General features: G+C 43.0%; 1 protein-coding gene across 1 annotated transcript in view; it reads left to right on the top strand.

The window, feature by feature from the left end:
* The window catches only part of dgkg (diacylglycerol kinase, gamma), a gene marked incomplete at its 3' end in the record, with an annotated part of 148,202 nt that extends 138,062 nt beyond the window's left edge, over positions 1 to 10,140 (top strand). Inside the window, exons 25-26 of the mRNA XM_079254506.1 lie at positions 4,605 to 4,665; positions 10,042 to 10,140. Coding sequence (XP_079110632.1) covers positions 4,605 to 4,665; positions 10,042 to 10,140 — 160 coding nt within the window. The remainder of the gene's footprint in view (positions 1 to 4,604; positions 4,666 to 10,041) is intronic.
* Between the last annotated feature and the right edge of the window lie 3,106 nt (positions 10,141 to 13,246).

The raw sequence follows: 13,246 nt of genomic DNA, 5'->3' as shown, positions 1-13,246 counted from the left end.
AATTTTGTTCTTGGAATGTGAGAGGCTTACAAAAACCTGCTAAGAGGGCTGCAATTCATTCTTTTCTAAAGAGAGAGGAGATTTCTGTTGCATTTCTTCAGGAAACCCATTATGAAAACAAAGATTTGACTAAACTCCGTAAGAGCTGGGCCGGTCAAGTTTTTGCAACCTCTTATTCTTCATATGCCAGAAGGGTGGCAATCTTGATTAACAAAAAAGTCCCTTTCACTGCTACAGAATATATTGTAGATCCTTCAGGATGCTTTGTCAGGGTCTCAGGTACATTCTTTGATCAGACTGTTTCACTCTTAAATATATACCATCCACCCGGATATTCGCCCGATTTTTTGTTGAAAGTGTTTTCACAGTTTGCAAATTTGGCCTCTGATCACTTGTTTGTCGGAGGTGATTTTAATTGTATTCTCGACCCCTCTATTGATAAACGTCCAGCCCATGGCTTATGTATGTCCAAACAGGTCAAAATGCTCTCCTCTTTATGCCAAGATACAGGGTTTTCTGATGTTTGGAGATGCTTACACCCAACAAACCAGGAGTTTACATTCTTTTCTCCTCCACATAAAAGTTACTCCAGATTTGATTACTTTTTTGTTCCTTCCACTAATATAGCCCACGTTCTCTCTTGCTCTATCGGCAACATTTACTCTCTGATCACGCCCCTGTATTTATGGTTTACAATTTTACCAATAGTGCTTCCCTGTCCAAATTTTGGAGATTTCCCCCCTTTCTTCTTAAAGATGACGCTTTTATTTCTTACTTAAATTCTGAATTGAAGATTTTTCTATGCATTAATTCTGTTTCTGCTAAAAATCCTTCCATTCTTTGGGAAACTTGTAAGTCCTATTGCAGGGGGCTGGATATTTCCTATATGGTATCTAAGAAAAAACATAGAACAGAACATATTAAGCATCTTCAATCTAGCTTAGCTGACCTTGAACAGAAACATATATCTACACCCAATCCTGAATTACTTACAGAAATTTCAGCTGCCAGAGCAGCTTTGAATACTCTTCCAATTCAAAAAGCAGAATACTCACTTAAATTTGCTAAACAAAAACTTTACGAATCCGGAGATAAACCTGGTAAATACCTTTCAAATCTTGTGAGGAAGCGATCGGCTGCTCATACTATAGTTTCTATTGTGGGTTTAGATGGTTCCAGGTATTTAGATACAAAATCTATTAATGCTGAGTTTGCAAAATTTTATTCAGATTTGTATAAGTCGGAGCAGCCACCTAATGCCATAGATCCCATGCATTCTTTTTTTTCAGACATTACACTTCCAGAGATTACAGAAACCCAGAAACGGAGTCTTAATGCTCCAATCACCAGGGAGGAGGCTCTCCTAGCATTGAAGTCTATGCCATCTGGGAAGGCCCCAGGGCCGGATGGGTTTGGGTATGAATTTTACAAAGTGTTTTGTGACACTATTATAGACCTGGATCATTCATTTAGCTTAGGTGTCCTCCCTCCCTCTTTAAGGGAAGCAAATATCTCTCTTATTCTAAAAAAGGGAAAAGACCCCGAAAAATGTGCATTCTATAGACCAATTGCTTTGCTTAATTCGGACCAAAAACTACTTTCTAAAATACTGGCTTTAAGATTAGAAAAAATACTCCCCGATATCATTTGCAATGATCAGACCGGTTTTATAAAGGGTCGGCACTCTAGTGACAATATGAGATGCCTACTAAATGTTATTCAGTTACTTCATGACTCCAGGGGCCTAGGTTTAGTGGTTTCTCTTGATGCTGAAAAAGCGTTTGACCGCGTAGAATGGTCATATTTATTCTATGTTCTGGCTAGATTTGGCTTTGGTGACACCTTTCTCAAGTGGATTCAGATTCTCTATAGTTCACCAACCGCCTCTGTCATTACTAACGGATTTAGATCTGATAATTTCCCTCTTTTCCGAGGGAACCGGCAGGGTGACCCTTTAAGTCCTCTGCTCTTCAATCTTGCCATTGAGCCATTAGCTCAAGCAATCAGACAGAATAAATTAATATCAGGAATTTTGGGGAATGACAGAGAACATAAGATTTCATTGTATGCGGATGATGTACTAATTTTTATGTCTAATCCTCAATCCTCTGTTTTGAATTTGGTCCGTACTATTGCTCTATTTAGTGAGTTCTCTGGCTATAGAATAAATTTCTCAAAATCGGAGGCCATGCCGCTTGGGTCCTTGGTGTCAATTCCTGAGCTGCCTGTACCATTTTCGTTTCGTTGGTCACCATCTGGATTTGTTTACTTGGGCATATTTATAACACCCTGTTTTGATTCTTTATATAAAGCTAACTATCCACCTCTCCTGGATGCCATAAAGTCAGATTTAGATCGGTGGACTCCTCTGCCTATGTCTTGGCTGGGTAGAGTTGCTCTTGTCAAAATGTGCATCTTACCCAGGTTGCTTACCCAGATGATACCGGTTTTATTAACAAATAAAGTGATCAAGCTGCTTGAAGGGTGGCTGAGTTCTTTTATATGGAGTAAAAGAAAACCTAGACTGAAAATGTCTAAACTTCAAAGACCTCGATCTGATGGGGGTCTCGATATGCCCAACTTCAGACATTATCAATTAGCGGTGCACCTGCGTGTAATAACTCAGTGGTAAATGGTAAATGGACTTGTACTTCTATAGCGCTTTTCTAGTCATACCCCGATAGGCACATCGGGGGGCAGTTTGGGGTTCAGTGTCTTGCCCTAGGACACTTCGGCATTTCAGGGGAAGCCTGGAATCGATCCCCCAACTTACCAGTTGAAGGACAACTGCTCTTCCTCCTGAGCTACAGTCGCCCCAATGGTGGTTCCAGTGGTTCCAGAATGATAATACGTCGACGTGGTCTGACATTGAAACCAACCAGTGTAGTTGCCCTCTATGGAACCTCCTTTTTGTAAATAGTACTGTCAAAGAAATTTGCAGAAATCCTATCTCTTTAAATACCGTTAAGGCTTGGAAAATGGTACGTAAACTGGAGGCATGTCATAACTGTACTTCTCCTCTCACTCCAATTGTAGATAATCCAGACTTTTTGCCTGGCTGCAAGAACCAGGGCTTTAAACTTTGGTCAGGGAAAGGTATTAAAAAATTAGGAGACTTATTTGAAAATCACACGCTGATGTCTTTTATACAGGCACAACAAAAATTTGGGTTACAGAAAACAGATTTTTTCAGATATCTACAACTTAGGCATTTTATTATTCAAGATACAACACTAACAAATACTGATTTAACTGCGGTAGAAAATACAATTTGCTCTCAGGGTAAACGTTCCATTTCTATATTTCATAAAGCTATAGTTTCTAATATTCCCCCTGCCTCTGTGTCTGTGAAATTAGCATGGGGAAATGATTTGGGCATTTTGATAGAGCCTGAGGTGTGGCAAGAAGTATGGGAAAAGGCTGCAAGAATTTCCGTTTGTAACCGGACCATGGCAGCTCAGTTTAGGATATTACATCGGATACATATAACACCTACTCTCAAAAATAAGATGGATCCAAAGTTTTCTCCATTGTGTTGGAAATGCAAAGCTGAAGTTGGTGACTATTTACATTGTATGTGGTCATGTGTAAAAATACATTACTGGTCTAGTGTGGTCAAGGATTTGTATTTTATCTTTAATATTACCATACCCTTGGATCCCAGATATCTTCTTCTTGGCCTCCTGGACCCACGTATCCAACCCAAGCACAAACGACTGTTTAATTTGTTAACTTTCACTGCCAGAAAGAACATTTTGCATTTCTGGATTAACGACTCCGCTCCGACAAAAAAATCATGGCATAATATCACAATGGAATGTATCTCTAATGAGTACATCACGTGTATGCTTCACACCTCTACGGACACTTTCTACTCCACCTGGGACCCATATCTGAGATTTATTGGTCCAAACTTAGCATCCCATGTGCTGAAAGGATTTCCCTCTCGTTAACTATGTATGTCTTTTGTTTGTTTCTTCAGCTGTATATACTCTGACATCTCTTCTTTTTGTTTTTACATTTATTTGCACATACTTTGTATACATATTCTCATTAGCCTCGCCTGAGCAATTGTGTTGTTTTTTTGTTTTTTTTTTGTATGTTCATAATCCAATAAAATGGAAAAAAAAAACAAAAAAACTACCTCGCCGATACATCATGGCTCAGGGTTGAATGCAGCAACACTTAACGCTTCGTTTTATCTGAAGGAAATGCTTTTGACTTCACTTGTTTTGGTTGCTCCTGCAGACTCGGGCTGTTAAATCTGAACAGGTGACATTTACACTTATTTTCCTAGAGCCGAGTTAAAGGAGCATTCATCCCAGCCATTCTCCCGTACGCTGTTTCTCCAGCCAGATGCATGCAGCAAAGTCTTAAACTAACTGTGGCTCTGTGTGTGGGTGTGTGAGTGTGTGTGTGTGTGTACAGTGGATTTGTGAGTTTAAAGAGTGGGGGCCTGTCTGGGAACTGGTCTCATGGGAACAAAGAGAACAGTGTCTGACCCTGTCCTGGGACAGCGTTAACAGGCCTCCTGTGCCTCTGAGGTGTGTGCGATCTAACCTTTGCAACCTCTCACCGTTCATCCCGATGCTCTCTCTTCACAGGACGTCCCGGCGGCTGCCCATGCAGATCGATGGCGAGCCCTGGATGCAGCCCCCCTGCACGGTGAGAGCCAGCAGCACCACTGCAGCATTTTTCACCAGAATCACTCCTCATGTGTGAATCTGAGTTATATAACCAAAGGTTTACTGAAGGTTGTATTTCTACTTGAGAAAAAAGACTGATGCACACAACATACCATGAAAAACTTTAAAAAGAACCGAACAAAAAGCTCCACACATCTGATGATGTAGACATGATGAGGTTCCAGCTGAGCATCAGGATGAGGAAGATTTCAGCTTGTTGGTCTGAGTATTTACTGGGATCTTCACACACAACCATCTCCAGTGTTTCCAGAGAAGGTCTGAGGAAGAGAAAACATCCAGATGTTGATGTCAGAGGTCAGAGGAGAATGGTCAGACTGGTTGGAGATGATGTCCAACCAGTCCAGCCTGGAAGCAGATGGTCTCCAGCAGCAGAAGACCACAGCGGGTTCCCTCCTGTCAGTACGAACAGGAAACTGAGGCTACAATTCACACAGACTCACCAGAACTGGACAATAGAAGATGGAGAAACGTTGCTGGTCTGATGAGTCTCCAGTTCAGCTCCACATTCACATGGTAGGATCAGAATCTGCTGGAAACATCATGACAACATGGATCCCTCCTGCCGTCAGGATCTGAGTCCAGCTGCTGACCATGTCCATCCCTTTATGAGCACAGTGTAGCATCTTCTGATGGAAACTTCCAGCAGGATGATGCACCATTTCACAAAGCTCACATCATCTCCACCATGACGATGAGTTCACTGTCCTCCAACGGCCTCCACAGTCACCAGATCTACATCCAGCAGAGCAGCTTTGGGAGGTGGTGGAACGGGAGATTCTCATCATGATGAGGTGGAACGGGAGATTCTCATCATGATGAGGTGGAACGGGAGATTCTCATCATGATGAGGTGGAACGGGAGATTCTCATGGTGATGAGGTGGAACGGGAGATTCTCATCATGATGAGGTGGAACGGGAGATTCTCATCATGATGAGGTGGAACGGGAGATTCTCATGGTGATGAGGTGGAACGGGAGATTCTCATGGTGATGTGGTGGAACGGGAGATTCTCATGGTGATGAGGTGGAACGGGAGATTCTCATGGTGATGAGGTGGAACGGGAGATTCTCATGGTGATGAGGTGGAACGGGAGATTCTCATCATGATGAGGTGGAACGGGAGATTCTCATGGTGATGAGGTGGAACGGGAGATTCTCATGGTGATGAGGTGGAACGTGAGATTCTCATGGTGATGAGGTGGAACGGGAGATTCTCATGGTGATGAGGTGGAACGGGAGATTCTCATCATGATGAGGTGGAACGGGAGATTCTCATGGTGATGAGGTGGAACGGGAGATTCTCATGGTGATGAGGTGGAACGGGAGATTCTCATGGTGATGAGGTGGAACGGGAGATTCTCATCATGATGAGGTGGAACGGGAGATTCTCATGGTGATGAGGTGGAACGTGAGATTCTCATGGTGATGAGGTGGAACGTGAGATTCTCATCATGATGAGGTGGAACGGGAGATTCTCATGGTGATGAGGTGGAACGGGAGATTCTCATGGTGATGAGGTGGAACGGGAGATTCTCATGGTGATGAGGTGGAACGGGAGATTCTCATGGTGATGAGGTGGAACGTGAGATTCTCATGGTGATGAGGTGGAACGTGAGATTCTCATGGTGATGAGGTGGAACGGGAGATTCTCATGGTGATGAGGTGGAACGGGAAATTCTCATGGTGATGAGGTGGAACGTGAGATTCTCATGGTGATTAGGTGGAACGTGAGATTCTCATGGTGATGAGGTGGAACGTGAGATTCTCATCATGATGAGGTGGAACGGGAGATTCTCATGGTGATGAGGTGGAACGTGAGATTCTCATGGTGATGAGGTGGAACGTGAGATTCTCATCGTGATGAGGTGGAACGGGAGATTCTCATGGTGATGAGGTGGAACGGGAGATTCTCATGGTGATGAGGTGGAACGGGAAATTCTCATGGTGATGAGGTGGAACGGGAGATTCTCATGGTGATGAGGTGGAACGGGAGATTCTCATGGTGATGAGGTGGAACGGGAAATTCTCATGGTGATGAGGTGGAACGGGAGATTCTCATGGTGATGAGGTGGAACGGGAGATTCTCATGGTGATGAGGTGGAACGGGAGATTCTCATGATGACATACAGCAGTGATGCTACTTGTCAATATGGAGCAATATCTCTAAGGAATGTTTCCAGCATCTTGTTTAATCTATGACGCCAAGAATTAAAGCCCTTCTGAAGGAAAAATGGTGTCCAACCCAGCAGTAGCAAGACTACGTTTTTGGGTTTTATAAAGAATGTAATAAAAAGCTCAATATTATCAGGATTTTTAGTCTAAATATTCTTGTCATTTTCTGTCATCCTCAGAACATCGCAGTTTCATCAAGCAAATTTCAGTAAATGTTCTTTCATGTGGTAAATTAGTCTCCCCAGTACATCATAAAGCTAATGAATTTTTTTCAAGTTTGCAATTGCAATTTTAATGCGTTCTCAGTAGGAAATTAAAATACGTGCCAAAGACCTTTCAGAAGCTAAATAATAATGATTTAACTGTAGAAAAAGACTTTTTCTAATGCTAAAATGTTTATTTAGTAAATCTACCAGCTAAACAACATTTGACGTTTCCACACTAAAAGCAGTCTAGACTTCCATCTACTAGAATTTCATTTTAAAGATTATTTTTTACTCTACTGGGTTTATTAAACAGAGGGAGGAGCTTGAGATGCAGGCAGTGCCTGAACTGATATGACTTGTTCATGTGCACACATTTGGATACAGGATCGCAGGGTTTTAATAATGGATGGAAACAAGTTCTCCCTCAGAGATAGTTGGGGAAGCACAGTTATCCAGGAGAGACCGTCTGGTTAGGGTACCTCCTGGGACCCACTTGGTTTGGTGTTCCAAGCATGTCCCACTGGGGAAGATCCAGAACTGTATTGCTCAATCTCTGCCAACAAGTCCAAGTCAGTACTGATTGTTTTGCATTTCCATTGGTATAAAGAAGGAATCTATCGTCTTTTGGCAGATTTTATCCAAAGCAACTAACGTGAGAAGAGACGAGTAAACCTAACATGCATGCCTGGAAGGGCTACAATCCTATCCTACCTTTTTAAGACCCTTCCTTTGTAGTCCCAGTACTGAAGATCTGACCATAAAGGGTGGAAATTGACAAACTACAATCCATTAAATGGTTAAAAGAATCATCACTTTCTGTGCGACTTGACAATAAGAGCAATTCACCATAACAAAGCTAACGCATCTATCACTCTCTGGCTTATACCTTACCTACCAGGTAAGGGTACAGATGGTTGTGGAAACACAACAGAGATCAGGGTTTACCAAACCAAACGGCACCAAAATGTCCCACCCAAAAGCCCAAACCCTTTGTGGAAAAAGGATTTTTGTCTCTCAGCTAGCCTGCAAATACATTAAGATCTTCTTGGATGAGCTGGAAGAAGTGCCTTGGTAGAGGGAAGTCAGGGGTTTACTGCTAATGGTGCTACCACCACAGCGTAGAAAAAGTTAGCTTTATAACTCCACATGTTTTCAACTGGATATCAAGACGCCCCATTTTAAAAACGTGCCACGCTTGATCCAGCAAAGAAACACAAGAGGATATAATCAGAAAAAAGAGAGAGGAAAATAACAGACAGAATGACAAAAATTAAGACAAGACTCATTGGACTGACTTTTACTGGCTGGAGAGATCTCAGACAAGAGACAGGATGCAAGATGGATCCTGAATTAGCCATTGGTAGGAGACACCAAAGTTAGAAAATCTCCCAGAATTCAGTGGAGGGGCTTTAATTTACCCAAACACAGAGTGAGAAGATGGTCAGGTCAGGATCGGCTCGTCACTGTGTGACCTGCAGTCAAGCCTCTAATAACGGGACCTGTAGATTTTATCCCTCAGAGCTTATAAAGTATACCATGTACTCACCAAGCCGAGCGGTCCTCTGCTTTGTTGTGTCTCAGCTTATATCCCGACTTTTATTCAAGAAACTCCTCTGCACATCCCTGACCTCGACCTCCAGCAATGTCATTCCATTAAACGTTAACAGCCTGAAGGTATTATCCACCTCACTGAGGAAAGTAATTGATTCTCACAGCAAAGCAGACCTCTCTCTTTTCAGCTATTTGTGAGGTTGCAGCAATTTTTCATTTCATTTCTTCTTTCTTTAGCTAGATTTTAAAAAGAAACCTTGAGAGTTCAAATCTCTTTTCCAAGAGTGACTTGGCCCAGAATGCAACACAGGTAAAAGTTTATCAATATGCACCAAAACAGATATCAGCTATCAAACACAGGTAAAACAAAGGTAGTAAAATGGAATACAGCATCAGATGACTAATGCAAACAAGTTTGAAAAAGAAATGTTTTAGTTTGTATGGACAACTTTTGATGTGTTTCTTGACTGATGCATTATGATCAATGGTAATACCTTGTGGGCTGAAACTACTTTCAGTGTAGCCTCTTAGCTTAAGTAGACTAAATCATGAAAACATTGAAGGCAGAATGGAAGTAATAAAGAAGAGGAACAATAAATGACTGTATCATCTGCATAGAGGTGGTTGGCAGTATTGAATAAATTCAGACAAAGATTGTTTATATACTGAAAACAGCAGTGGTCCCAGAATGGAACCTTGGGGGACGCTTTTCCACCTAAAGAGGACGACAGAGGAAGACCATGCGATCTGAACACATTAAGTTCTAGTGGACAACGACGTGACATGGAGGGTCATGTGACCAGTTCATTTCCAGCAAAGATGGCGCGGCGAAACAAGAGCTTTAGAAAAGAAAATGAGGAAGAAAAGCTTCGAAAAGCCGTCGCAAATTCTTGACAGCAAACCCCAAAAAAACGCTACGTAGCTACCTCGCATAAGTCACAAAGCCTGAGGCTTATGTGCTAAGCACAGTTCAATGAAAACACCTGCAAATCACAACTGTTGTTTCTCAAAACTTACAAATATCGCTTTTATTTTGCGAAAAGAAGTAACGAAAACACAGCTACAGTTTTTTTGTCAAGATGAGGTTGTCTACTGTGTCAAAGGCATTAAATAAACTAAAACAATTCTTGAATTGTCAAAAAAATTCTCTAAGTTACTCACTGGCAAACTTCTGAAGAACTTTAGTTGAAATGGATCATTAAGATACAGGTCTGTAACTGTGAAGAACTGACGAGTCCTCTCCTTTCAACAACGGCAGACTTCCACAGGAACGACATTGTTCGATCCAAACGTGTGTTAGCGGTTCTGCTATGAGGTCTGCTGCAAGATTTTGTAAAGTAAATCTAACAAGTGATGACCTTCAACCTTGAAAACCATATTAAGTAATTTCTGTTTTAATATTTACAGGTCCGGATCACACACAAGAACCAGGTCCCCATCCTACTGGGCCCGCCTCAGAAGACCCAGTTCTTCTTCTTCAAGAAACGCAACCGCAGCCGCGACTAGGACACACAAAGACAAAAAAAACACCCACACATTTACAGTACATATATGCACACATGCCTCCTGCCGTATGAGCGGCAGGCTGCAGACCGGTAGGGGTTCATTCACATTCCCGAAGTCGTGATGCCTACGGACTATTCATCCCCAAAGGAAGCTGCAGCGATGGCTGCAGACAGCATCACTGTTTGAGTATCCATACTTCCTCTGCCTCAGCCTTGGCGGGAGCGCTGCCAGCTGAGCTCGGCTGCTGGGACTACCTCAGATGGCAGCGATGGCTCGGCGGCGGAGGATGGAGAGGCATTAGAGACAGAAACACAGCGCAGTGAAGAGGCTGCTGGGTAAATAGAGTGTGATCCTCCTCTCAGTTAAAACACCTGTATGAATAATGAAACAGTGGCTGCTTGTAAGAGCGCACGCTCCCGGGTGTCCCCGTGGACTTTCCACACGCCACAGCCAGGCAGACGAGAGGGGCATCATCCATTATTGACTGACTGTTTGTGAGTTGGCGGCACTGGGGCGTAACAGCGGTCTGGAATGGGTGGAAACACGCAGGGATCTTAGCCGCGTAGCATCACTGGCCCACATATAAAAAAAAAGATCTTTTCAAACACATTTCCAGGCTGAGCTGATGATCCGGCGGTAGGCTTCAGGCAGAGGAAGCATCTGTCCAGTTATCACCATATAAACTGACTAGAGTCTAGATTGAAAGTAGAGATTAGAGACTCTGTGGTTCACTGTGGGTGTACTCTGACACAAACATCCAGTCCTCTGCAAGCTCCTGAGGGGTCAAAGATTGAAATAAATCCCAGGAAGGGTGCATCAGCAGGGCCCACTGGGGTTTCATTTACCACAGGGGAATCATATTAATCTGTCTATTTCAGGGCGGATCCATCTCTCCTGGGCTGAAACCGTACCCTTAAACACCGCATCAAACAGCCTCTCCTGCAAGGTGCACTTTGAGTCGATTACAAGGCCAAATAAACCGGATAGAGACTAAATAGACTGATAAAATGCAGCTAGGTTCAGTGTTTATAATGAATGTACCCATATTACTGCCCACACAGAGTATATCCTAGATTATGTCTGCACATAATCTAGGATCACACCGATTATGTGAGTGTATGTATAATTCTGGAAAGTAGGTGTAGCTCATGTGTACTGTACACCTGAATGTGTTTTACTATGTATTTTTGTTGATGATGTGGCATATTTGGCTCAGATCAGTGTCATTGGCCTTGCAGAGCTGCTGCGGTCGCTGTCTGAAGGCAGTTTTCCACATTCCATCAGATCACTTCTCTCCGCAGTTACTGAACGAAACCGAGAACACAGCAGTGTAAAAATTTGCACCATTTGTGGCAAAATAATCTGACACGATTAACTGTCAGTAATTTTCTTCATGCATGCATATTACTGTTTATAGAACAGTCAGAGCCGCCCATCCTGTCGTAAAACCTCTGGTTTGATATTTATCTCAGCCAGGTATCATGTGCAACGGATGGATGTGAGAGAAGAAACTTGGTCATCTGGCACTCAAAGCCAAAGATGATGTTGGATGTTAAGTGTTATTGTAGAAACCCAGCAGACACTGGCATGCTGAGGGAAAGCTCACTGTGACTTGTTTCACTGCAGACGGCATGACCTCAAAATGTTTCGGGCTTCGCCTCATCAGCTTTGTTTCATCTGTCAATATACATCCGTGTTTACATGTTCAAGCGGCAACACAAAGTTCATTTAATGCTGATAATGAGGACGCAAAGTGAAGACGAGTTTGTCTCATTCTTCCCGCAAACATGTCTTCAGGTGTCCAAAAGGACGGAGTCGTAATGTTGTTTCAGGTCAGCACTGCAGGCAGACCACTCCAGAACCTGGACCCTCCTCTTCCTCACTCATGCAGCTTATTAGTTCCCACATCAGCAGCTAACGCTAAGCTAAAGGCGCCACTGGTGTTTTTAAAATAACAGGAAGTTATGTTACTATGTACCTGTAGTCCAAAAGAAATCCGACAACGGACTGGAAAATGTAGACATTTTATAACCATGATCATGATTTCACTGGTCATGTAAACAGACGATAGACTGAATATGAAAGATGGATGGAGCCTCCGGCGGTTAAAAGTAAAGCCTATGTAGAGGTGCATGAAACTGCAGTTCCACCTTCATCCACTAGGGGCTGCAAAACAGAGCAAATCCCCATAGACTCCCATGTTAAAGAGACCAACTTCACAGCAGAAATAAACATGTTTACAGCAGGAATAAACATGTTTACAGCAGAAATAAACATGTTTACAGCAGGAATAAACATGTTTACAGCAGGAATAAACAACTTTACAGCCTGGTACAAAAATCCATTTTAGGTTTAATAGGTCAGGTTTACCTTCATGACAACTGTGGGGGGAGTGAATTTTTTTCTAACTCGCCCGTTTAAAAGTAATTTAATCTCGAAGTTCGGCATATTTAGGGGCGTGTCCTTTTGATTGACTGGCTTCAAGTCAGAAGAACGTAGAACAACCGCGGTTTTTAGCCGGTTAACAACGTGACTTAGCTTTAGCCCGCTTACCTCCGTTAGCTGGTTAGCTCCTGTTATCTCCGGGTTAGCTCGGTTAGCTTTTAGCTACAGAAAGCTCGGAGTTCGCTCAATGTCAATCATCCACCATGACGCCCACAGCCCCCCTCTCAGCTCCACCTCTTTGCTCATATTTGTATTTTCCGCAAGACGACACGCATGACGCTGCCAACATGGCGACGGTAGGAACCGCCCACCGAGCTTCAATTCAGCTCTTCAGAAACCTACGGGTGACGTCACGGAGGCTCCGCCCATCTCTTTATATACAGTCTATGAAACAGACTCATTGTTTCAACGAAGAACTAAACCACCAAACACGAACGTTTTATGCTAAATTTGTATGATGTTTGTGGAAAACTGCCTTGGGGGGCTTGCTGTAGAGAAGTTCTGAAGCTACAAACTGAGCTCCGCTGTTGGGTGATGCCTTTACACCCTGGTTCCCTTTAACATACACTGAGTCGTTGCTCTGGCATCCAGGCGCCACCGAAACAGACGTAGACACAGAATATACAAACCCAGGAAGCTGGGATGGATCATCAATCACTTC

This window comes from Telmatherina bonti (genome assembly GCF_933228915.1).
Source record: "Telmatherina bonti genome assembly, chromosome: 15".
Taxonomy (NCBI): Eukaryota; Metazoa; Chordata; class Actinopteri; order Atheriniformes; family Telmatherinidae; genus Telmatherina; species Telmatherina bonti.
The sequence above is the reverse complement of the archived record's forward strand: the minus strand, read 5'-3'. Positions and strand labels throughout refer to the sequence as shown.